The following is a 26351-nucleotide window of genomic DNA, read 5'->3' on the forward strand; positions in this document are numbered from 1 at the left end:
AGATTTCTGAGGCTACCATACATTTGACGCCAAAGCCAGACAAGAATATAACAAAAAAATTACAGACCAAATGAAGTTCATACGCAGAATTGTCAAAATCCTAAAAGAAAATCCAACAGTGGGTTTATCCAAGTGTAGTTTATTTGAGGAACCTAACAGTGGTTCACGATTTTTAAACTTATTAATGTAATTTACTACAGTAACCAATTATATAAGTAACATGCTTTATCAAGATATTAAAACATTTTAAAGCGTATAGTAATTAAGATAGTCATATTAGCATAGTAATGAACAAAACAGTCAGTGAAATAATTAACCCAATAATGGATCCATTTAAATAGGAAAACTAGTTAATTATAGAGTAGGCATTGAAAATCACTGGGAAAAGAACAAACTGTTAAATGAATGAGGAAACTGGTTATCTAGTTGGAAAAAATAATAAATCGGACCCTGACCTCATGCCATATGCAAAAATTCAATTCCAGATGGAAGAAGAACATTAATATAAAAGATGAAAGGTTAATGCTTTTAAAAGATAGCATATTGACCTGGTTAATAAAGGGGGACGGACACTTGTCAAAAGAAGAAATACAAATGGCTAACAATACAAGAAAAAAAGTGTTCAATATTGTTAGCAGCTAGGGAGATGCAAATCAAAGCAACACTGAGAGTTTACCTTGCTCCAATGAGAACAGTAGTCATCAAGAATACACACAATAAACCCAGTGGTGCATGTCTGCAATCCCAGCAACTCAGGACCCCGAGGCAGGAGGATCACAAGCAACTTAGCCTCAGCAACTTAGTGAGGACCTAAGCAACTTAGCAAGACCCTGTCTCAAAATAAAATTTTATAAAATTAAAAGGGCTTGGGATGTGTCTCAATGGTTAAGTACCCCTGAATTCAATCCCCAGCACCCAACTCCCCCAAAATATACACAATAATAAATGCTAGAGAGGATGCAAAGGAAAAGAACAACTTTACACTGTTAATGGGATGGTCAATTAGTACAACCACTATAAAAATCAGTATAGAGGTTTCCCAAAAGACTAGGAATGGAATCCTCATAGGACCCAAATATGCCAGTCTTCAGTATTTATCCTAAAGAATTAAAGCCATAGTACTATGGTGATATAAACATGATACCCATGTTTATAGCAGCACAATTCACAAATTCATAATAGTCAACCCATGGAACCAGTCTAGGTGTCCTCAACATTTTCCTGCAAAAGACATAGAAATATAACTTCCCCACTGTTAGTAGTATATTGAAACTTCTAAAAGTCCATAAATATTTCATAATAAAATGGGCAAAAGACATTAACAGTTATTTTACTGCAAAAACATGAATGGCAAATAATCACATGGAAAGATGCTTGAGCATCTTAATCAACCGGGAAGTACAAATTCATCTCACAACGCAGTATCATTTGCCAGCCACTACGTGGACAAAATTCAGACTGAAATGCCAAGTGCTGGTCAGAAAATGGAGTAGCAGGAACCCATTTGTTGTGGGGTGGGAATATAAACTGTTCCAATCACTTTGGAAAATAATTCTATCATCTTAGGAAATTGGACACACAGTACAACCCAGCAGTTTTACTACTAGGTATAGGTGGAGCATCTCTTACTCAAAACGCTTGAGACCTGAAGTATTTCTGATGTTAGATTTTTCTTAGGTTTTGGAATATTTTCATATATGTACTGAGGTGTCTTGGGGATAGGACCCAAGTCAAAACACAAAATTCACTTGCATTTCTTACATACCATTTTTTGGGGCAGTACCAGGAATTGAACACAGGGATGCTTATCCATTGAGTCACCTCCCCAGCCCTTTTTAAAAATATTTTATTTGAGCCAAGGTCTCACTGAATTGCTTAGGGCCTCACTAAGTTGCTGAGGCTGGCTTTGTACTCACAATCCACCTGCCTCAGGTCCCCAAGTTAGCCTGAAGGTAACTTTATACAATATTTTTAATATGCCTACATTTTGACTGCAACCTGTTGCATGAAGTCAGGTGTGGAAGTTTCTATTTGTGGCGTCCTGTCAGGGTTCAAGTATTTTTTTTTTTTTTAATTTTGAAGACTTTCAAATTTCAGATTGAACTCTAATAGCAAAATTTGTATGGATTTCCTTTCCCTTCTTCAAAACTTCACAGAAGATTTATTCTATAATAAATAACAAACAAATTATATAAATCTTAACAACCTGAGCATACCATATTTTTCCTTTTCTTATCAGGTCAAGAACTTTTACCTTTTCATAAAGAAAGACTTTAAATCTTCTCTTTGGCAAGTCTCACTACTCTTCTGCTGTGGGACCATTATTCAGTAAAAAGGTTTACTGGAATTCAAGCACTGCAAAACCACAAGTCAATCTGATACCTGAGCCTGCTGCTAAGTAACTAATGGATAAGCAGTCTACGCAGTGTGGATACACTGGACAAAGGAATGGTTTCACATCCTGTGTGAGAAGAAGAGGGATAAGACAAGATTTCACCACGCTACTTATAATGACAAGCAAGTAAAAATTCAGTTGTTTATGTCTGGATTTTCCATTTAACATTTTTGGACCACAGTTGACCAAGGGTAAATAAAACCATGGAAAGTGGAAACTACTATATGCCAAAATTTTCTTAAATATATTTACAGTAACCTAAAAATTCTTCAGTCTTAGTGTAACTTGCCTAGAGGAACAAACAGGCATTCTTAGCATTAATAAAAGGATATTTTAAATTAATCTGGGTGAAATGGTACACACCTGTAATCCCAGCAACTGGGGAGGCTGAGGCAGGATGATTGGAAGTTCAAGGCCAGCCTCAGCAATTTAGCAAGGCCCTCAGCAACTTAGCAAGATCCTATCTCAATATATAAAAATAAAAAGGGGGAGGTAGCTCAGTGTATAAAGCAACCCGGCCTCAATCCCCAGAACAAAAACAAAACTTTCAATGAAATACCTGAGTAGGAGCAAACCCACTAAGCTGGTAAACTGGTATTTCTTTTTTTCTGATTTTTTTCTTACTGTCTCACTAAGTTGCTGAGGGCCTCACTAAATTACTGAAGCTGGCCTTGACTTTGCAATCCTCCAGACTCAGCCTCCCAAGTTGCTGGGATTAGAATAGTGTCCCGCCACACCCAGGTAAGTTGGTATTTCAAAGCAATATCTATAAACAGGGCAATTATCTTTCTATGTCAGATGAAATCAAGCCTGGAACCTGCACAGCTCCACCACAGAACCTAGGGAATGAATTGTCCTAAACTTCAGAAGAAACCAAAAAAACATATTAAGGTCTGATAAATTTTGTTCATCTTATTTTGCTTTTTCTCTCTTTAATTGGATTGCGGACATGCAACAAGACGTTTACTAGTACCTCCAAGCAGAAAAATCAAGTGCGGACAAGACCTTGACTCTCACCTGAAGACCTGCCTCAACTCTGCCCTTCACTAAGCTGCTACTGGGAGAGAAACCACAACCCCCAAAAGGCCTTGCGGGGGCTGGGGCGGGGTCGTTGCGTCGATTGGGTGTTCCTCAACCCAAGCCAAGAGGTGATTGGTCAGATCTAGGAATGGGGTGGAGCTAAAGCATAGCGAGAATTGGAGCAGTGACAGGACGAGACAGGCGATCTGGGTGTTCAGGTCCAAACTTCAGCGGCCGACTGGTAGCAGAGACTCCAGAGAAGCATGACTCGGTGTAACGTTTGCGTGATGGCCCTGGCGGCTGTGTGGCTGCTAGTTTTTGCCCCCGTCTCCAGATCCAATGACCTGAAGGGCAGGGAGTTTCAGGGGGCGTCGCGAATCCCTTCTCAGTTCAGCGAAGAGGAGCACGTCGCTATGAAAGAGGCGCTGAAAGGTGAACCTGGGTCCCCTTCACCGACACATTCAGACGTAGGTCCCCCGGTTCTGCGGTCAACCCATGACCCCCGTTTCCCTCGGCAGAAGGGCCGCTGCTCAAGTCGGAGCTCCTACCCACACCCAGGCCCGGTCCCAGTACCTCATGCCCTGACCTGGGGTTGCTACTCTTCCCCCAGACCTGGTTTCTGCGACTCCACTCTGGTGCTTCCTGCCTCGCCTAGAGGCTTCAACCTTCGCTCCTCTTGTCATGTCCGCCTCCCGCCCTACACTGTCTCCAGTGTTACAACAGCTTTTGTTTGAACAGCACTTTCAGCCTTTGAAAATTTTCATGTCTGTTAAATCCTTGTGGTATCTTAAAATAAAATTAAATGATCTCTGTGTTATCTCCAGAGGAGAGAAATTGAGGCATAGGTCAAGTGACCTTCTCCAGGTCCCACAACAGGGAATGGACATTGGATGTCAACATTTAGTGTCCTATAGGTTTCACTGGGTTCCAGATTGCTCTAGGGGTGTGGAGTGTTCCTGGGGTGTGGGATGTTCCCAATTCCCTCTTCTAATGGAAGAACCTAACAATGCTGACAACTCATTCATCCTAATCTGTTTTCCAGGTGGAAAGAGAAAAGTTTCTGTTGAGTGCTAGATCCTGTGGGATAATGAGATCCTTCCTCCCACTGGGCTTCACTCCAGTCTTTTCCCTTTCATTAAGTAGTGGATTAAGAGAAACTGCCTACATAAACATGTGCAGGCAGATGCAGGGAACAAATGCTAACCCCTCTGTTTGGAGATGGATTGTGCACGTGCTGGAGTGATAGACCTGGGAAGCAGAGAGGGCTTTCCCTAAGCATAGTATAAATAGTTTTTTGAAAGTTAATGGGCAGGTGCTCAGATTCTCTTTGCACAGAAGGCAAATGCTTACATAAGAACCTGAGGTAGGACTTCGTAGGTGGCACACACCTGTAATCCAGCTTCTCAGGAACCTGAGGCAGGAAAATCACAAGTTCCAGGCCAGCCTGAGCAATTTAGTGAGGCCCTGTCTCAAAATAAATTTTTAAAAAATATCTGAGGATGTGGCTCAGAGGCTGAGCGCTACTAGATTCAATCCCCAGTACTACACACTCAAAAACAAAAACAAACCTAGAGAAAAGACCTAATAACAATGTGGCTTAGAACTATAAGCAAGGTGCAAAACATCTGAGTTCTGAACTTGGGTCTACTCTTGGGTAGGCAGTTTTAATGCTTTTGAACCTTGAATTTCCCATCTATGTGGTAGACTATGATATTATAAGGAGGAACCTTAGCAAAACTGAACATAGAAGTCTATTTGTCATCCAAAAGCACTTCCTGGAGACCAAGATGGTCCAAGTGAGTGTGTCTGAGCAATGTTCTCAGGTGACTATATAATCAGATGTTGTCATGACTCATTGTGTTTCCCCCAGTGGTGTTTAGTTTGACAATGGATTCTTTCAGTCTTTAAAGACTTCAAGATTTAAAGGGATGAGCTTCATGACAATTCAGGAACTGAAACACCTGGGTAGGATGAAACCGTTTAATGACTGAAGAACCTGTTTAGGAGCATCTTAATCCTCATTTCCCCATACATCATGTGCCCAAAATGTTGACTTGGTTGAAAGGTCACTGAGACTCTGGAGGAGCCAGTTCATGAGGAACAATGTACCCTCTACACAGACAAGCATACAAGCCTCATTGATGTAGGGCCCAGGACAGTGGGCACCTTGAGACTGATAAAACCTAGACTCATCAAAGGGAGTGATGATTTAAGAGGCAGAGTGAGGCCTTAGGAAGCAATTTGTATTAACTTTCCATTCAGGGTCAGAGACCAAACTTTACTTCCCTCCCGTCTTGGACTTAGTCTTCCTTAAAGAATTATATTTGTTTAAATAAACTCAAAAGACCTGCTTTTACATTCCAGTTTTGCTCCTTATTGCTGGGCAATCTCCAGCAGCTCACCTAACCTCTCTAAGTTTGTTTCCTCATTTTCAAATTAGGGAAAACAACAATGATGTCCTCACAGGATTGTTTTGCCCTCTGGAATAAATAATGAATGCAAAATAAATTTTTAAACCAGGTGAGATGGCACATGCCTGTAATTCAGCAACTCAGGAGACTGAGGCAGGAAGATTACAGACTCGAGGTCTTAGTAAGATCCTGTCTCAAAATAAAACTGAGATATACCTCAGTGGTAAAGCACTCCTGGTACTATTAGAAATAAAAACAAACAACTCATACACAGAAGACTTGGGGAAAAACAATGGTTGTTGGGGCTGGGGTTGTAGCTCAGTGGTAGAGCGCTTGCTTAGCACATGTGAGGCACTGGGTTCAATCCCTGATACCACATAAAAACTAAATAAACAAAATAAAGGTGTTGTGTCCACCTAAAACTAAATTTAAAAAAAAAAATGGTTATTACAGGTTGACTATCCCTTACCCAAAAGGGACCAAAAAAGTGTTTCAGATTTTGGAGTATTTCATATTTTGGAATATTTACATTGACTTTACCATTTGAGCATCCTGATCTGAAAATCCAAAATCTGAAATGCTCCAAAGTCCAAAATGCTTTGAGTGTCCTGTTGACACTTAAATATTTTTAGTTTTTGGAGCACTTGGGCTTTCAGGGTTTTTTTTTGGGTTTTTGTTTTGTTTTGTTTTGTTTTGATCAAGAATGCTCAATCCATATCATCTGTAATATTCCATCTCTGACTTTAACTCTGACAGGTGCCATCCAGATTCCAACTGTGTCTTTTAGCCACGAGGAGTCCAATACCACAGCCCTGGTTGAGTTTGGAGAATACATTCGTGAAGGTCAGCTGCCCACTGTGGGTGAGGAGTGGTAGGGCTGGACATGGTTCTTTGACAAGATGATAAAGAAGCATATTTTGTCATTGATCAGAGAAAACTCTAATTCCTAGAGGTCTTTGTTGAGTTTGCACATAGTAGGAAAGTATAAAAGGGAGAATCCCAATGGAGGCAGAATAGAGACTATAGGTTTTCCCTTTGAAGAACTAAGCCATGTAATTGTCATATTGCAGTCTGAACTCTCCCAATCTTTGCCCTAAATATGTGTCATTAGACAAAATTACATAATCAAAAGATAGAACTAGGAATTCCTCCCACCTGTGCAAATGTTCAGAACTATGCCCCATGTGTCTCCCATCCCTACCTGCACACGCACACCTGCACTCCATGCATGCACTCCACCTATGGAGGCCTGCTCAGATTCATTACTAACACATTTCTGAGCCTCTAGAGAGTTGACACTGGGCTGTCACATCAGCCCTCCTCCCTTCATCCCCATCACCCCTGGAGCACAAGCTAAGAAGGATAGATCCAAAGAGAAAAGGAGCATTAGAATTCCCCTGCCCACCTGTGAAAATCTCATGGAGACCAGTGAGGACCCCCTCCTAAGTTCTATAAAAAGCAGCCCTTCCAAAGTTGTCAGGGGGCAGAATCTGGCCTAGGAGCAGGAAGTAGTCCCCTGTCAGCACTCTGGGAAAAATGGCTAAGTCATCAGATTGGAGGAACAGGCTGCAATGTTTACCAAACAGCTGATAAAAAGCGAGAAATTCACAGTGACAGTAAACTAGATTATCTTTGTGACACACTAAAACCACATTCTTCTTCCATTTTGTTTCTAGGTATCTGAAGAGAAATATGTGGATTCTTCCAATAAAGCCCAGAAGGAGATATAAGCTATTTCTCACATGAATCTAAGGCCACCTGTGTTAAGATCTACCAATAATCTGAATAATTAACCGTGGGAAATCTACACCTGCATGCAGAAGTGTGACCTTGTGCCAAACACAGTATATTTTATCTCCGTATAACATAAACTGTAGAAATGATGTTTTCTTAAAAGAAAAATAACTCTAAATTTTAGGGCTCATGTTTGGCTCTGAGTAATTTATATATGGGGAACTACTATGTTCAAAATTTAACAAAATCCTCAACTGCAGAGATTTCTGTATGTAGTAGCATGTTACAGGTCAGACTGAGCCAGGTCTGGAGATAGTGGAAACTTTGCATGTCATTACATGGTAACAACACATCAAAATATGTGGAATAGGAAATTCAGAGATTGAACAGGCAGATCAAAATTTAGACTAACTTTGTCCCAGAGGTTTCTTAAAGGAGGATGCACATTTTTAAAAATAGCACAAAATAATAAGAAGGCCAAAGGCAACTGTTTTTTCATGTTGTTCATGTTTCTTCCCCTCTAGCAGTGCAGATCTGGGGTATGCAGATTTCCCCCTATAGGCTTATAGTGGCCCTATAGGTTTCCAAGACCCTTTCTTTAAGGGGAGATCAATATTAGCAGTGCCCAATTCAGAAACTATGCAGTCCTAGACCAAATAGCCCCTATGAGGACAATAACAAAATTGTCATAATAAACAGAATGAGTTCAAATATTATCTTCAGGAAAACAAACAGATTTGCAATAAGGTCTGCAGTTTTTAATGGAGGACAAAGAGGATGCAGAGGGATGTAGAATGTGGCTGTTAATGGGATAAGAAAAGAATATACAGAAGTTCTAGATAATAGAAAGGGTGAGAGTGTAATCCAAAGAAATTGGATGTTAGCATACAAAAAAAGGGAGAAAGAGACTCTGAGGGAACAGGTAAACAAAAGGAAAAGAGAGCAAGAAAAGTAAAGAAATAAAAACTTAAACTTTTTCAATAAGGAGAAAAAAGAAAATCTACAGTATAACAGTCATATAGTAATGAAACCTCCCAGAGTTCAGAAGCCTGATGCAGGAGAGGTACCTGACAATGAGTTTCAAGCCTCCAGCAGGCTTCTCAGGATGGGATTTGCCCCACCTAAAGATCGGAGCTAAGGTTTCCAGGATTATCCAAGATGGCCGCTCTGGCTTCCAAATGTGTTGGCAAATGGGGAGCTGCAGCTCAGGGGTGGACGTGGTCAGCTGGAGGTCCTGGAGAAGGGATGTGGTTGGTCCGGCAGGGGTCCTGGAGGTCTCATGTGTTTGGTGTGGTTGTGGGATCCTGGCGGCCGGGTGCAATCAGTTGGTCTGGGGTCCCGGTGATAGGGCGGCAGGGAGCAGTCAGTTGATGTGAGGGCCCCAGAGGCAGGGAGTGATCGGTCTGGCTGAGGGATCCTGGAGATGGGGCTCAGTCAGTCCGGCCAGGGGTCCTACGGGGCCTGGCTGTTGTCTCAAAATGGTGGCAGCCACCTGCAAGTACTGTGACAGTGAACTTCCAGGCAACAGCAGGCAGCTGGTGCTCCACTGGGGTCGGTGATCAGTTTGCTGACTGTTGTCAGATGATTGGGAGGTAAACCTCATGCATTGGGTGATGGATAGGTGTAAGGCAGGCGATGGACAGGCGAGAGGCAGGCAAATGGCGGATGATAGGCGCCTGACAGTGAGCAATCAAGAAACAGATCCAAAGGCAACTGTTAAACCTGGTTTTCTCTCCTGCTTTTTCTCCCTTGGTGTCCAGTCTTTCCTACAGTGTTCAAAACCGACTTTATCCAGCATGAAGTTGTGGGAAACTATAGCCACCTGTTCACTGTCCAAGGCTCAGAGCCCAGCCTGCAGCCCTACATGCTGTTGGCTCACTTTGACGTGGTACCTGCCCCTGAAGAAGACTGGGAAGTGCCCCCCTTCTCCGGGCTGGAGCGTGATGGCTTCATCCATGGTCGGGGAACGCTGGACAACAAGAACTCTGTGATGGTCTGAAAAGCTGTTTCCTCTGCCTTGGGGCCCTAAAGATCAACCTGGGAATGGAGTGTATGGCTGACTTCTGGGAGGAAGGAGGTTATGGTAGGAAAAATCCTGGTTCCAGGAGAACTGGGTTCCAGCCATCAGGCATCACTTCCTTTTTAAATTTTTTTTCTAGTACTACGGATATAAACCCAGGGTGCTCTACTACTAAACTACATTCCAGGGCTTTTTATTTTTTATTCTGAGACAGGATATCTATAAGTTGCAGAGACTGGTCTCAAGCTTTGTGATCCTCCTGCCTCAGCTTCCCAATCACTGGGATCACAGGCGTGTGCCACCATGCCTGACAGTCACTTCCTTTTTCTGGATCTTGACTTCTCAACTATATAAGAATTAGAGTAGATAATTCCCCAGAACCCTTTCAGCTCTGACACCAATAAATTGGTGCTTTTCTCCAGAGGAATGTTTTATGCAGAGTTCTGCTTCCTCATATCTAGTCCCCTAGGACCTGCAAATTTGTTCTTTAAAGAGACTCTATGAAATCTAGTTCCACCAGCCCTGATTCAAGAAGCTGTCTTTGATACCCTACTCAGATAATAAGTGTTTCTTCTCTTCCATGATCTTCTGAACCCTAGGCAATCCTTCAGGCCTTGGAACTCCTATTGACCAGGAACTACAAGCCTCGAAGATCTTTCTTCATTGCTCTGGGCCATGATGAGGAGGTAGAGGCAACTCACCCTAAACCTAGCTCTAGGGCCCCTACTGGGGCAGGCAGGTACTTCACCCAAGTCCATCGTGTTCTTCCAGGGTCTCTGTGATACGGCACAGTGGCTTGCCAACTTCTCTGTGTGTCTGGGCCAGAACTATCTAAGGACCATGACCAAATCTCAGGTTCCTGGGTCTTTGTGCCATAGATCTGAATATTTAGCAAACTCTGTGGTGATATCTGAGGAAGGCAGGCACTACAAGCCTCGAAGATCTTTCTTCATTGCTCTGGGCCATGATGAGGAGGTAGAGGCAACTCACCCTAAACCTATCTCTAGGGCCCCTACTGGGGGAGGCAGGTACTTCAACTGCACCATCAACTGCACCCTGAAAAATATTGGTGTGATGGAAAAAGAACCAAACAGGGAAATCAATGATGGTGTTTTATTTCCAGGAGTGCCACTTTGTGGACAAATCACTGTACTCTCTGGGTCCTAGTTTCTTCATTGTGAAACTGAGAGGGGCTGGGTCCCTCCAGCTCTAGCATTCCAGGATTCTGTAAAACATAACTGTCTCAGGTATGTATGAGGTCTGTTTCTGGTCAAGAAGGACTGTGACTCTGGGTTCAATGTCTGCAGGTGTCGGGGACAAATGGGGCTCAAAAGATCTCAGCACTGCTACAGGCCAGGGGTGTCCAACTAGCCTTCATTGTAGATGAGGGTGGCTTCATCTTGGATGGGTTCATTTCCAGGCTCAATAAACCCTTTGCCATGTGAGTAAAGCAACCATTCTGCATCTTGGAAGAAGTTTCCGCCCCATTTGAGGTGACCCCAGCCTGGTATCTATAAGCCATGCTGAGACTCCATTTTACCTCTGTTGCCTTAACCACCCTGATCTTCAACCTGTCCTGGGTTTCCCCTTCCTTTGCTCCTCTAGTGTAGATTTCTTAAAACAATATGAAGCTGTCCTCCTAGCCCACCGGACCATGCAGAATGTCCTGTGGACCTATAGGTTAATTCGTGGTGAGAAAAAATCAGAAGGACCATCTCTGATCTCCTTCCACAGGATTTCAGTCTCAGAGAAGGGTGCAATTGACCTCATGCTGCAAGTAAACACAACTCCAGGCCACTCTTCAGCACCTCCGAAGGAGACAAGCATTGGCATCCTCTCGGCTGCTGTCAGCAGGTAAGTAGCTCCTGGACCTGGACCCATGTGAGACTTGGGAATGAAGACCTGGCACTTTTCCACTTTGGGTTCAAGAAGGATATAGTTCTTTCCCTGAAGCTCAGCTAGGAAGCCTTGGTGCAGGCCACAGGAGGGACCCAGCTACCAGTGCCCAGACAAGGGCTGGGTCAGAAGAGGATCCATCAGTGCCTCCCTATGGCAAGCAGATCAAAGCTAGGCCAGGTAGCTCAGTAGTGCAGAGTCCAGCTAAGCAGTTTGAAATCAGAGATCGTCAATGACTAGTAGAACTGGCTAAATTCTGTCTTCCTTGGGAAGAGGACAAAGATAAATAAAGGGCTGCTGACTGTGGATGAGAACAGCAGGGTCTATACCAACACTCACCTATGGCTGGGTTGTCTTAGCAAAATGGGAAAGAGAACTACTTGCATTCAAATACAAAATGAATAGCTCTCACGATCAAGGCTCTGTGCCAGGGGAAAGGTGTACAGTAAGGAACGAAATAATCCGTGTCCTCCAGGAACTCACAATTAGCAGAGGAGGCTGACAATTCTGCCCCAGTGTCGTAGGTGCTATGAGACAGGATGTCAGAGAGGGGAATAGGGAGAGGTGAGTAACAAGGGACTCTAACTTGGACATGGTGAACAGGAAAAGCTCCTGCTGGTGAGGTGGAGGTAGTCATGTGAGAACTTGATTTCTTCAGAATGGTTGGGTGGTGGAGATGATTTGGACGTGGATGGCAGAACTCCTAACCAGAATGGGTGACACTTCTGCCTATCTCCCTCCTCCTCTTCAGGGTGTTGATCTTTGACTAGGGTTAGCTAAGTCCTGAGAACTCTGTTTCTCTTCCAGACTGGAGCAGACACCAATGCCAAACATGTTTGGAAGTGGGCTCTTGAAGACAGCATTGCAGCAAATGGCAAGCGAGGTACGGGAAGGAGTGCACTCCTCACCAGTCATGGAGGGGAATGAAATGGTGGCAAAGAAGTCACCTTTGGAGTAATAAAGGGGCCCTCGTGCTGACCAGTACTCTGCCCATTCTCACCAAACCACAGTCAGTGGTTGAGCCAAGATGAGGAATCTGGCATACTTGAGACCCTGAGACCTAATGCACCCAGGCACCCTTTGGGACTTGGTTCCCACTCAGCCTAGAGGTTGCTGAACAATCGTTCTGGCCAGGTTAACTCAGCCAGGTAGAAATTGCCTAGGTCTCTAGCAGAGATTGAGTCAAATGAACTGACTGCTTTCCTGGCCTTTGGCAGGTCTGAAGTGGGAAGAGACAACTGCAGGAACAGTGACCCTGTGGTGCTGAGCCCTCTGAGCCTGCTAACCTCATTCTTTCCCTTTCAGTTTCCCTTTCCTCTCAATATAGTCTTGAGCAACCTATGGTTGTTTCGGCCCCTGGTAAGCAGGTAAGCATTCTTATCTTCCTCTGCACCCCACACCCAAACCTGTACCTCCCCTTGTTTCACTTGAACCTGACTAATCAACTCAGCCACAGACACTACATCAAATCCATGTATAGGATGTCTCTCTCAGCCTTAAAGAGTTCCGAGGTTCAGGAAAAGGAGTGAACTTCCTTTCCTCATTGGATAGTTCTTCCTAATGTCTGACCTTAGTCTTTTTGTTTTAGGATACTGGAGAAAAATGAGGTGACCAATGCAATGGTCAGGACCACCACAGCACTTACCATGTTCAATGCAGGGGTCAAGGTAACATGACCTGGCTTTCCCGTACACCTCCATCCCTCAGCTCTATCTAGGGGCTTCTTCCTTCTCTGACTACAGTTTGAATAGGAAGGGCCCATATTGAACTGTCCTGTGACATCACTGGGTCAGCCTCAAGAGCAAGGTCTGGTCAAGGTCTATAAACCCTCTGAAATTGTTGACCAAATTTTTTATATATGGCAGGGCATAGTGCCGCATGCCTGGAATCCCAGCAACTCAGGAGACTGAGACAGAAGGAACACAAGTAAGGCCAGCCTCAGCAATGTAAAAAGACTGTCTCAAAACAAAAAATGGGCTGAGGATGTAGCTCAGTTGTAGAATACCCCTGGGTTTACCAGAAAAATGTGTGTGTGTGTGTGTGTGTGTGTGTGTTTGTGTGTGTGTATGCTCACACATTTTAGTGGAAATGCTACCTTTTGGGTCTACCCCATGCCAAAAAAAAAAAATATATATATATATATATATATATATATACACATACAAACCCACTAGTGTGCAAAAGGGTTATTTGGGAGTTGGCACTTGTGACCTGTACTAAAGTTGTAATTCAACAGACTTTACATTTACCTAGTACCTTGTTCATGTAAACTGAAGTTTTCTAAGCTTTCTACCATCAAGGATTGTTTTTTTTAAGTCTTCCCTATGTTTTGAAAGATTTATCCACACAACTAATAAATAATTAATGTACTCTCTCAGTGTTACTCTACACTGAAAGAGAAACTCACCTATATAAAATCTATCTTATGTGTGACAGATATACAACACTTAAAACTTATATATCATCATTTCCCAAAATCTATGAAATATTGGTCATGCTTAGCAAACATAATTTTCTTTCTTTTTCTCTTCCTTCCTTCCTTCCTTTCTTTCTTTCTTTCTTTTTTTGGGGGTTGCATAGTAGGGATTGAACTGAGGGGTACCCTATCACAGCTACATCTCTAGCCCTTTGTTTGTTTGTTTATTTGTTTGTTTGTTTTTGGTATTTTGATTTTTGATTCTTGGGTTTTTGGTGTCTTTTGTTTGGGGATTTTTTTTTTTTTTTTTTTTTTTTTTTTGTGTGTGTGTGAAAGGATCTTACTAAATTGCCAAGGCTGTCTCAAACTTGTAATTCTTGCCTCAGCCTCCTAAGTTACTGAGAACAGGTATGAGCCACCCTGCTGATTTTTTTTTTCTGATTCTTAATTTCTATGTGAAACTTACTCTTCTAGAAATAAGTTTTAGTTTGTTCAATATTTTGATAAATTTTTATTCCAAAATTATTTTTCAGCAAATTGATTCACTTCCATTTAGATTGGCCATTAAGGGGCATCTCTCTTAAAAGGTCCAATCCTAGCCACACATACAAATAGGCCTTTCTGAAAAAAATTTTTCCCCAAACTGGAAATTGAACCCAGGGATACTTAGCCACTGAGCCATATCCCCAACCCTTTTTATTTTTCTATTTTGAGACAGGGTCTCACTGAGTTGCTAAGGGCTTTGCTAAGTGGATGAGGCTAGCTTTGAATTTGTGATCCTCCTGCCTCAGCCTCCCAAATTGCTGGTATTACAGGCATATACCATTGTGCCTGGGTCCCTTTCTCGAAATCTTGAAGAAAGTTATACTACTCCTATAACTGTCAGTACCACCATCACAACTTCTGGGGGCACCATGCCAAGAGTACAGTGTGACCTTGAGAAGTTCTTGTAACCTGGAGCTCAAGTTGGATATAAGAAAATGGTGCTTCAGAATCAATTCCTGGCATAGCTGACCGGTGAGTTCAGGGTGTAACCTGACTCAGGTCCTCTGTGCCAGCTGCCTGTAGTGTTCACCAGAATAGCAGTACTGTGACCTTGCATTTGAATGGTGTTTTCATCCTCAGACTGCTTTCACATCTGTTAACTCCATTTGATCCTTTTAAGATTTGTAGGAGTATTACTGTCCCACTTACTAGATAAGAAAACAGGCACAAAGAGGCTGCAGTTATTAAAAATCCCACAGCCAATTTGTGAGGGATGGCTAATTTTTTTTTACATACTGAGGATTGAACTCAGGGGTATTCTACCACTGAGCTACATCCCCAGCTCTTTCTATTTTTTATTTTGAGACAGGGTGTCACTAAATTGCAGGCTGACCTTAAATTCACAATCCTCTGGCCTCAACCTCCTGTTCAGATTATAGGTGTATGCCACCCTGCCTGGCTCACACAGCCAATTTGGAACAGCCCAGTTCATCGTTCCCTAGCCGAGTGTTTTTATGCACCATACCTATTCAAAAAAAGACATACAGTTGGGGAAACTGTTCTCTTTTAGCATCTAAGGAAAAATAATCCCTCCAAAGTCTGTCTTCTCCTAGTAGTCCTTGTCCTTCTTCAGACAAAAAACTGAGTCATATTTCATAACTGGGCATGAGAAGCCCCCACCCCAACATTATCCTCATAAGGTTCAAACACACTATGACGGAAGCCCATTAATGTCCAGGTGGCCCTGAGAAAGTGCACACAGAAGGCTCCCAATGGCACAACACAGGGCCATCACAGGAAAGCAATCCTGTCTGGGCAGCTCTGACTCCCTCCAGGACCAAGAAACATGGAGATCTGGCCTGAATATAACCACATGCCAATGACCCAGAGAAGACAAGGGCCGACTAAAAATATTAAATGCAGTTTCTTTAAATCAAATCAGCTTACTCTGCCCCTGTTGATGGTAACTGGTATTTCCTAGGCGGAGCTGAGCTATGGAAAACTTGAGGTTGGCTCAGGCCAGGGTTTGTGGTTCTCTCCTTAGGTGAATGTCATCCCCCCAGTGGCCAAGGCCACAGTCAACATCCGGATTCACCCTGCACAGACAGTCACGGAGGTACGTGTCATATGTTCCAGACAACAGGTTCATCATCAAAGAGGTGGGGCCCTTAGGACCTGTGTTAAACTACGATCATAGGACAGAGCCAATCTCTCCTTTGTTCAAGCTACATGTTTTAAAGGTGTCCTATTGCTACTTGGCTAGGACAGGAGACCTCTGATTTGGGGAACTTGGAGTCTGGGGGTAGGAGACAAGTACAAATGAATTATAGCAATAGTAGTAAGTATATTACTACAGGATTGCCGTGTGTTAGGTAGCATCCTGAGGTATCACACGTGCACACACTCATCAGATCCTCACCACCACACTGTGAAGTGGCAACTGCGTTATCCTCATTGGCCTGGTGAGAGAGAGCAATGGAGCAGCTAAGCAGTATACTCAATGAGTGCACATCAAGCAGTCCAGTTCCAGAGTATTCTTAACCACAGCTTAACACTATGATTGTAACAATTAGGGACGAAAAAATTACTATAGGACCGTTGCAAGGGAGACTGATGCCACCTTAAAGAGTCAACAAAAACCTCTTCTGACCTCTGGAAATTTGAGTAGGGGCCTTAAAGGATCACTAGGAATTTTCTAGAAGTAAGACATTCCTTGTTACTAAGGAGGAAGATAAACTGGGGGAAAACAGTAGGAGATGAAAATTTGGTAGAAGATGGAATTGTAGCTTGGGGATGGAGGCTTTCTGTGCCATGCTAAGGACTGGAACTCTAATCTGTGGACAGGAGTGAACTTTCAGAAATCTTCAGAAAGCACCATGATAGATTTGGTGTGAGGGAAATAATGTTGTGGCAATGCAGAGGACGTACTGGAGTAGAGACAGGAAGGTACCGCGATGTCTCAGGTAGGGCATGTGAAGGTCTGAACTGAGGCCATGGTCACAGGGTGAAGAAGGAGCATTCCCTTTCAAGAGAGAAAGGTTTAACAGGATAGGATGTGAATATGGATATGTAATGAATGGCAAGATGGCTCCAAAGTCTTTAACCTGAGTAGTTGAACAGGCACTAATGCCTTTGATCAAGATTGCAAATTCAGGAAGAAGAGCAAGTTCAAAGAGAAATACAATGGTTTTGAGGTTCAAGACGTGTATAACATTTTAATAGGCAATTATAAATACCTCAGGTTTGGAGAGAGACATGAACCAGAGGTACAAACTGGAGTGTTATTAATATAATTGGAACCTCCTAGGCAGCAATGAGTGTCATGACAAAGGAACCTGGTGCTATTAGAGAATGTTTCAAGGAACCAGACCTTCTCTGGGGGTCAGGCAAGGCTTCCCTGGGTCAGTGACATCTAAGCTGAAAGCTTAAGGATGAGCAGAAGTTACACAAAATGTTTGATATCTGTAAGCTAATCTGCCAGCTTATCTGGTTGAGCCAAAAGAATTCAAAAGGTTAACCTGACCCTTCAAAAATGAACTGAAAATAGACTGGGGATGTAGCTCAGTGGTAGAGCACTTGCCTAACATGCATAAAGCCCTGGGGTTGATCCCCAGCACTGGAAAAAAAAATTAACCAGAAAGGCAACCCATGATGGAAGCAATAAAGAAAACCATTGAAAATTAGGCTGCTATTTTCTGGGGAGGATGGTGGGAGGGATGGGTTTCATTTCCTGGGTGATCTAGTTGTCATACCAGCAGCAAACTGCTGGCATTATAGCAGAAGTCAGGCTGGCTCTTAAATAGCTGGTCTCTGGAAGCTCTAGGAAATCTTGTCCAAATTGTGGTCCCTTTTTGGAATCAAATTCTGAGTTCTAATTTTATAAGAAGAAAGAGTTATGAAAGATGATAATGTAATAAGAAAGAATCTGATTTGGATCCTAATCCCAGTTGTGTGACTAATTACTTCTGTGACATTACTGATGTCATGTAACCCCTCTGTACCTCAGCTTTCTTACCTGGAGAATGAGAGTGCTTGGACCAGATCAGTGGTAGCTGATCCTTACTGTGCATTAGAATCACCTGGGAAATACAGTGACAGGGTCCCATCTGATTAAATTGGACTAACTGGTGATTAATTGGTCCTGATTTAATTGGCGTAGCATGCACCCTGGCATCAGTATTTCTGAAGCTCTTGCAGGGATTCAAATGTGAAGCCTGCATCAGATCAACTGTAAAATATCCTCTAGTGCTAACATTCTATTTTGCAATAAATAGAATTGGTCTCTTACCAAGGGATTTATAAATGACACAACGGCTTGCACATGGGTTTACTGTAATGAAGAACACTGATCATTTTTGTCTTGGAAAACAAAAGTTATTAGAGTATTGGAAAAAAAAAGGCAACCCAACAACTATCAGATGGGTTAGGGATGGGTCCCTGACACATCATGAGGGGTCATTCTGTGGTCCTTTCCCCTAAATTATTCCCCTAGAGAATTTCATCTGTCCTTGCACAGGGAGGGAAGCACACTCCTCATTGCAGATCGGGGAGTGGGTCCGGGCCTGCCCAGAGCCACCCAGCATTGGGTGAGGGCGTAGGCAGGACCAGTGTGAGCCCTGACTCTGCTGCTTTTCATCAGGTGCCAGCCTTTGTCCACTCCCTAGGGGCTCATACAGTCAGGAAATCACTGAATTCCCCTCACTGAGCTTCTTTCCACCGGTTTTTTTCCAGCCTCATTCCAACTCCATGCCCTTTGCAAGGGCTGATTTCCACCCAGCAGGCTTCCATCTCCCCAGGTCCTGGCACTCTCCCTCCTCTCTCCCACCACAGAGGCCTTCCTTCCCAGCCTATCTGATGAACCCCCTGGGATCCTGAGGCCCACCCTGCCCAGCTGCCCAGAGAGGAATGGAAAACTTCCATCCATCAAAGCTCACAAGGCCCGTTCATCATGGTCACTGCTCTCCCTAGGGCCCCAGCCCCATGGGTCAGGAACATGGGCTAAGGCCACATGCACAGAGCTTCGTGCTAGCCTGGTGGGAACACAGGCAGCCCCAAGAGTCCTCCTTCTCCATCTTTCGCTGGTCTCTCCTATGTTCCAGATGTTGATCAGCTCCAACACCTCTCTGTAAGGAACAAGAGTCTTCAGAAGTTTAACAGGCTACCATGTGGAAAGGGAGGTTTGTTCTGAATGGTCCTCAATGAGTAGGCCACTGGGAGAATCAGGGTCTGGTCTGCATTCTTCCTGGGATCAGAGATTTTGTTGGATTGCCTTGAGTCATTTCAGGCTGAATTTTCTAGGAGTTTCTTAAAGTTCCTTCCTGTGGAAAGGAGGCAAAGAGACAAGACTTGAATACAAGCATCCCAACTCCTGACTTTTGTCTGTGTTGAGTTCATTCATCTTCCTGGCTCCAGTGCAGTTGGTTACAAACAGGAAGCAGGAATGCCCAGAGAAGGGAAAGAAAAATGTATGGTCTTTCATCACCTGGGACTCTCTGGAACAAGCAAGATCATCCCCTTTGCTGTCAAGATTCCTATTCCACAGACTCTTTTGCACTTTAACCCAGTCTGTGGCTCATGACCTAAGGGGAAATTCACAAAATTTCCCCACCTGAATCATAACTAGAAGACAAGCCTCCCAAATATTTAGCTTAAATCTATCATGCTGTAGATTGCTTTCCGGAAAGGCCTAGCTCTTACACCAGCTATGGCCAGTCAGTTGAAATTGATGTCCTACTGCTAAAAAGTATGAGTCCTTTTAGGTGTGGTGGTGCAGGCCTATAATCCCAGTGACTCAGGAAGATCACAAGTTCAAGGCCAGCCTGGGCAACTTATTGAGACCATATTCGAAATAAAAAGGGCTGGAGTAAAGCACTCCTAGGTTAAATCCCCAGTACCGAAAATAAAAAGGGTATTTTCTGTAAACCCCAGGGCTCTGCTGGAGAGAAATCAGGATCATGTAAATTCATATGGTACTTGCAGCTCAGTAAGAAATCTATTCCTCTTTGTTTCCACAATGGAGGTCCTAGAACTCATCAAGAACATTGTGGCTGATGACCGAGTCCAGTTCCACGTGTTGAAAGCCTTTGACCCGCTACCCATCAGCCCCACTGATGACCAAGCCTTGGGCTACCAGCTGCTCCGCCAGACCATACAGTCTGTCTTCCCGGAAGTCAATATTGTTACTCCAGGTAATGACTTCATCAGCTGTGGTTGGAGTGAGGCGGGGGCTGGAACTGTTTCCTATCCAAAGTCCACTGCCCCACCCCCCCACCCCAGCTGTTCATCCTGGAAACAGCTGGCTTCTTCCCCTCCTGATGGGACTGGAACTGTATTTTCCCTTTGGGGTGGAAGTGAGAAAGCAAACAGGAAAAGAGCAGAAACAATAAACTAAATAGCCCAGCCTGGGTCCTTACTTAACCTAGTCTATCAAAGACCTGTGCCCCTCTGGCAGAGAAAGGAGGATTGTTTTAAAATTCTCCCCCTATGGGGGGCAAGAATGGAGGAAGGAGGGACTGTATAGAAGGAAAAGAGAGGTGGGAGGGGTGGAGGGGGAGGAAAAAAAATAACGGAATGAATCAAACATCATTACTCTATGTAAATGTATGAATATGAAATGGTATGCTGTTACTCCATGTACTAACAGAAACAACATGTATCCCATTTGTTTACAATAAAAATAAATTTAAAAAAAAGAAACATCTGGAATAAAAATAAAATAAAATAAAATTCTCCCCCTCTGGAAGAGTCACAAAGAGACAAGATTCCCCCCAGATTCTAGTTCTGATTCACTTTGGGATAACAGCTCAGCAGCAGGGTTCAATTATCAGCCCAGAGAAACCTCCTGGACCAAAACATTTGCAACTCTCCACCCCAGGCTTCTAGCATATCATCCAAATCTATGACGGTAGTTCTCCAAAATGAGAGTGGAAGAGGATCACCTGGAGAACATCTGGACCCACTCTTGGAGATTCCATTTAGCCAGATCTGGATGGGACCCTGGAACCTGCCTTTCTGACAAATACTCCCAGGTGGTTCTGATATGAGCAATGGCTAACCAGTGTGAGAATCTCTGGTCTACAGTGTGGGAGGAGATGTTCTAGTGTAAAGGCCTATGTCCACTCCTGCTATCTGGGTTTAATCACGGATTTCTGCTAACATCTATGGACCGTGGCCCTCTCAGTCTCAGGTCTACCCCTCTTGACCTTCAAAGGCTCCCTAACCCCTACTTTTTTATCTTTTGGGACACTTATAGTCATCTCATCACTGTAGTGAAGCTGTTACACGAAAAAAAGATGGGCAGATATCAACTGGCAGAAACTCCCACACATGAAACTACATTTGAAAGCAGAAGAAGAAAATAGAACAAAACACAAATTACCATTTCAAATCATCCCACTGTACCTGAATTGATGCTCTGAGGTGTCTTTTGTACATTTCAGGGATAAATCCTAGCCCTTGATGGGTGACCTACCTACTCCTCTGTCTTTAGGAGAGTAGGAGAAGAAAACATTCTGGAACTTTCCAAATCTGAGGTTTGACTCTAAAACCGAGGATGAGAATGACAGGAAATCATGTTCCACTTAGAGAGGATTGGATTTTATAGCAGTAAAGTTCCCCAGAGGGTTTATTTCTGATCTAGCATACAAAATATAGACCCAATGATAAAGAACATTTATGGTTACTTTCTTTTTCTTGTACTGGAAATTGAATCCAGGGGTGCTTTATCACTGAACCACATCCCAGCCCTATTTATTTATTTATTTATTTATTTATTTATTTTCAGTGCTGGGGATTGAACTTAGGGCCTTGTGCTTGCAAGGCAAGCACTCTACCAACTGAGCTATATCCCCAGCCCTTATTTTTTATTTTGAGACAGGGTCTCTCTAAGTTGCTTAGGACCTCACTAGACTGCTAAGGTAGACCTTGAACTTGTGATTCTCCTGCCTCAGCCTCCCAAGTTGCTGGAATTACAGGTGTGTGCCACCATGCCTAACTACATTTTTGAGTTCTAAAATAGCAAATGACCATGGCTGTGGGGATGAAATATACCCCAATAAAGATATTGACCTCCCTGGAGGTCATTTAGTTAGAGGACACTTAGTTTCAGACCATTCAAAGGCTATCTCACCAATGCCCTTAGGATTCCATGTTCCTGGCAGAAATGATGCTTCTTGATGTTTTGATAAAGGGAAGCTTGGAAGACAAAACAAACATAGCCATAGCTCATAAGTGAGCCCAGCCATTGCCCTATAGTGACCTAGGGGGGTCCTAATTTTCCAGCCATTTAGACTGCTGCCACTTTCTGGCTTGATTTCTCATGGAAAGCCCTCTTCCTCTTAATCTTCCCTTTCTAGGTACTTGTATTGGCAACACAGACAGCCGACACTACACCAACCTCACCACTGGCATCTATCTCTTCAACCCTGTCTACCTGCAGCCTCAGGCCCTCAAAAGGTGAGTGGAACAGATCCGAGTCACAGTGGGGAGAGAGGAGACACATCTGACCTGTACCTTCCCACTCAGACCACAAACTAGAGGAAGCCAGGGTATAGCAAATTAAAACAGAGACATCTTAAAAGCCATCTGTCCTCATTGCCTGTCTTGTCACTGCCCAGAATTTATATGAATTGCCCTTCTTTTCAAAGGATGGAGCCAGGCAGGTTGGCACATACCTGTAATCCCAGTGATTCAGGAGGCTGAGACAAGAGGATCACAAGTTCAAGGCCAGCCTCAACAACTTAGCAAGACCCCATCTGAAAAATTAAAAAGGACTGAGAATGTAGCTTAATGGTAGAGTGCCCAGAGTTCAATCCCTATTGCCACAAAATAAAATAAAATAAAAAGAATAGAGATAATCAGGTGACTGGCAAGAACCTGGTGGAATTAGGATCTTTGGGTGCTCTTCCTCCCTTTGAGAGAATGCTAACCCCCTGGACCTCATTTCCTCTACCTACAAAAATTAGTGCTCCTATCTTGAATTTCCATCGTATTTCTTCTGAGAAGGCAAACACACACGAGGGCAACTGTAGGCATGTGGTTTGCCTTCTCAGAAGAAATACTATGAAAATTCAAGATAGGAGCACTAATTTTAACTTCTGAGTGTAATCTACTATTTTGTGGGTTCGTCAGCAAATTCTGAACCCTGGGGTATGGGAGGATAATTTCCATTGAACTCTGATACTTATCATATCCAGACAAAATTTCTCCATCATACATCACCTATAAACAGAGTGAAAAATATTTAAATATGAACTTAAGAATAGCTTTCATGTTTTTGTTTTTTAAACCAAGTGGGGAGGGCTGAGAGCTATCTCTTTTCCAGCATCTTTGAAGTTACAAGTGTACTTTGTTGTTTGTTGTGTTGCATGGTGGGAGGCAGGTTGGTGGGCATGTGATCTGATAGCAAGGTTCCTAGGTGAAGCAGAGAACCCAATAGGTGCCCTGGGCTAGGGTTCCCTCCCTACCTTCCCTTGCCCTTAGTAAGCTGAGGGGTGCAGTGGGTGGGGGCGGTAGGCTTAAAGAAACGTCTAGCTGGGGATTCTATCCTAAGAGAAAGAGAATTAGAAAGATAGCTCCCCTGGAAGGGAAATTATTGAATGGACTTCAGAGCAGGAAAAGATTTGAACTCCCAGGATTTGATTCACTATCTGCCCTCTTGAGAGATGACCAACATGTCAAATGAAACCTCACAAATGGCTTCTCCCATTCCCCAAGGGTCAAAGGCCAGCAGTATCAGAGAATGGGAAGAGAGGTGGGGAGAGTGCTGGGTAATAAGACCCACGAGACAGCACTGGGCTCTTCCCTCCTCCCACAATGCATCTGTCTTTCCCTCAGCTTCCATGGAGTCAACGAGAAAATCTCTGTCCAAGCCTACCAGACCCAGGTGAAATTCATCTTTGAGTTGATCCAGAATTCTGACACTGACAGGAAGCCCATTCCTCACCTGCATGAACTGTGAAGTCAAGGAGCCAGCTGGGCTAGGGGTGCCTTATAGGGGGCCCAGACAAACCCAAGGTTGATGAGAGTCATGGTCAAAACCACATTGTAATACGTGGCTCACCTCGCCCACTTCTCACTATGTGGCCCATTCCTCAACTCACCTAAGACAGGGCCAGGGTAAAGGAAGGTCAGCAGAAATCTGGCTTCTCTTCTCCCAACAGCTCATCTGTCAACCGACTGGCATTTACTGCCTCCTGTCCCTCCTATCTTGGAAGGGACAGGACCCCTCTGCTTTCTGCTGTTTATTTCACTTCTCCACCTCTAGACCCGACTTTTCTCCACTGGTTTTTACCTGATAGAAGTGTTCATCCAGGGCACTGTTGCTGGACTGCCTTCTCCAAGGTTCCTGTATCTCTTCTTGCTAGAAATTCCTTTCCCCTGTCATCCCTCTCTCCTCAAACTCATGAGCTGCCTCTTCGTCTCTTCTCTCCTGCCTCTGCATTCCTCCCTGTACCCTCTGATTTATTCTACATCTGGAACAGGACTTAGTCAAACTGGTGCTACCATCATTGCCACCACATCGATCAAATAGAGATCTGTGCAGCACCAACTGAACACTGAGGGGTGAACCTGAGGTGAGGATTTGGGGGACCCCATACCTCCTGTCTCTGAAGGCTGGGGCCTAGAGAAGAAATCCTCTGTCCTTGGGTTCCTCCCAAGGGCTCTCTGGGCTTTGCTCCCTCCCCTGCCCTGTTCCTGCCACCTGCTGCTGCTGTCCCACCCCAGGAGGCACTAATCTGTGGAAACATTTCCCTGGCACATCTCGGGGCTGAGCTTCCCAGGGAAGGGCACTCATGACCCAGCCTCTCAGTGGAGCTCAGGACCAGCAGAACCCTGGCCCTGGCCAGGTCCTAGTTCAGACTGATCGAGGGGAAATGGAGGGCATGCAGGAGTGGTCGGGGGGAGACTGGCTTGAGGGGCTCTGTCCTGGGCCAGTGGGGTAGAAGGAGGCACAAGATAGCCTCCATTAGGCGACAGCAAAGCTCCTGTCTTTTTTTTTTTTTTTCCTGGACTCCATTCCTGAGCATATTTGAATCTGCTCAGTAGCTGCCAGGTGGGGGGCATTGGAAAGAGCATTTCTTGGCTCAAGGCCAGGAGCTGTGCTTTGTGGATCACAAGGGAGTCAGGGTCACAGAGGGAGACACAGGGAACTGGGACTTGAGAGACTCCCTCTCTTTTTCCCTCGCCAGGCAAAGACCTTGCTTGCCTTCCTGGGGCTTGATAGCAATGGGTTCCTTTGCCCTCTCCTCATAACCCTGCTGAGCACCCCCAACCCCCAATTCCTTACCTCCCTCCTGGGAATGTGAGCTGCTCCTTGGAGCTGGGTCTTAATTGTCAGTGTTAGAAACACAGAGTGGGGATTATTCCGGCTTTTTTGCTGCTCCTGCTAAGATTCACATTCCTTCCCCAGCCCTCCCTTTTTTTGGCCAATTCAGTACTTATTCAGCCTTTGTTAGAGGGCAAGCTGAAGAACAAAAATAATCCTTCACATTTGTGCAGAGCTGTACAAAGTAGTCCCATAGACCTCAATTATCTCCGCAGAGCCCCACAAGAACCCCATGAAGAAGGTAATGCTTCCCCTCTCGAAGGAGACCATTGGATCCTCAGAGTGGTTACACATCCAGCCGGTGGTAATCAGCTCGAACCCACGTGACCAGGCCCTGAGCTCAGTTCCTCCATGGTCCCAAGTCACCAAGGGAATCTACTTTCCATCAATTCTTTTATTTAATCCTCACAACCACTGCTATGGTTTGAGTGTCTCCCCAGAATTCACGAGTTGGAAACTTAATCCCCAAAGTCATATGTGAATGGTCTTAAGAGAGTGAAAACTTACTCTGACTCTGGTCTTTAAAGGTGGGGCCTTAGAAGGTGATTAGGATGAAAGTCATCAGGGTGGAGCACCATGATTGTTTTACTGCTGGCATTTTAAGAAGAGGATTTGAAGAGATGTGTTTTTTATCCTGATTTAAACATTACACAATGTATGCGTGTATCAAAATATCACATGGCACCTGGTTTAAAAACAAAGAGACCAAAAGGTACAGAAAAATGCCTTTGTGTGCTCCATCTGGGCTCTGCGAGCAAGAAAGCCCTCACCAGAGGGCCACCTGATAACCTCCCCCTGTCCCACCCTCTCTTGAACCTTGAACCTCCAGAACCTGGAATCAAAACAAACCTCCTTTCTTTATAACTCATCCAGTTTGTGGTATTTTGTTCTTGGAAACAGAAAATAATACAACTCTAAGGTGTTATTGGCCATTTTACTAAGACTCCACGGTTAGGTAACTTCAAGGTGATTGAAGGTCATGGAGGTGTTAGGGCCAGAGTCTTTCTGAATTCAAAGCCTGTGCTAATAGTTCTGAGAAGCCATTTGCCCATGATGACATGGTTCTCAAGGGGCAACTCCAGAATTAAAATGCAGGTCAAAACCCCCCAAGTTCAGTGATGGCTCAATTCCACCACGCTCTCTACCCC

At 44.1% G+C, this 26351-nt stretch overlaps 1 protein-coding gene across 1 annotated transcript; it reads left to right on the forward strand.

Moving 5' to 3' along the window:
• The first annotated feature begins 3590 nt into the window (after positions 1 to 3590).
• On the forward strand, positions 3591 to 26071 carry PM20D1 (peptidase M20 domain containing 1). The gene is made up of 13 exons (XM_079107890.1): positions 3591 to 3847; positions 6583 to 6669; positions 9321 to 9553; positions 10180 to 10266; positions 10888 to 11021; positions 11315 to 11434; positions 12284 to 12359; positions 12782 to 12843; positions 13065 to 13143; positions 15922 to 15993; positions 19897 to 20065; positions 22232 to 22331; positions 23712 to 26071. The coding sequence occupies exons 1-13, from the start codon at positions 3679 to 3681 to the stop codon at positions 23833 to 23835; spliced, it is 1512 nt and encodes a 503-aa protein (XP_078964016.1). The 5' UTR covers positions 3591 to 3678; the 3' UTR covers positions 23836 to 26071.
• The last annotated feature ends 280 nt before the right edge of the window (positions 26072 to 26351 follow it).

This window comes from Sciurus vulgaris (assembly GCF_902686455.1).
Source record: "Sciurus vulgaris genome assembly, chromosome: 12".
Lineage (NCBI taxonomy): Eukaryota > Metazoa > Chordata > Mammalia > Rodentia > Sciuridae > Sciurus > Sciurus vulgaris.

Excerpts from the sequence above, each read along its gene's own strand:
- PM20D1 (XM_079107890.1), top strand. The coding sequence starts at position 3,679 with ATGACTCGGTGTAACGTTTGCGTGATGGCCCTGGCGGCTGTGTGGCTG. Across the intron at positions 9,554-10,179 it reads ACAACAAGAACTCTGTGATG|GCAATCCTTCAGGCCTTGGA; the intron begins GTCTGAAAAGCT and ends TCTGAACCCTAG. Across the intron at positions 13,144-15,921 it reads TGTTCAATGCAGGGGTCAAG|GTGAATGTCATCCCCCCAGT; the intron begins GTAACATGACCT and ends TTCTCTCCTTAG.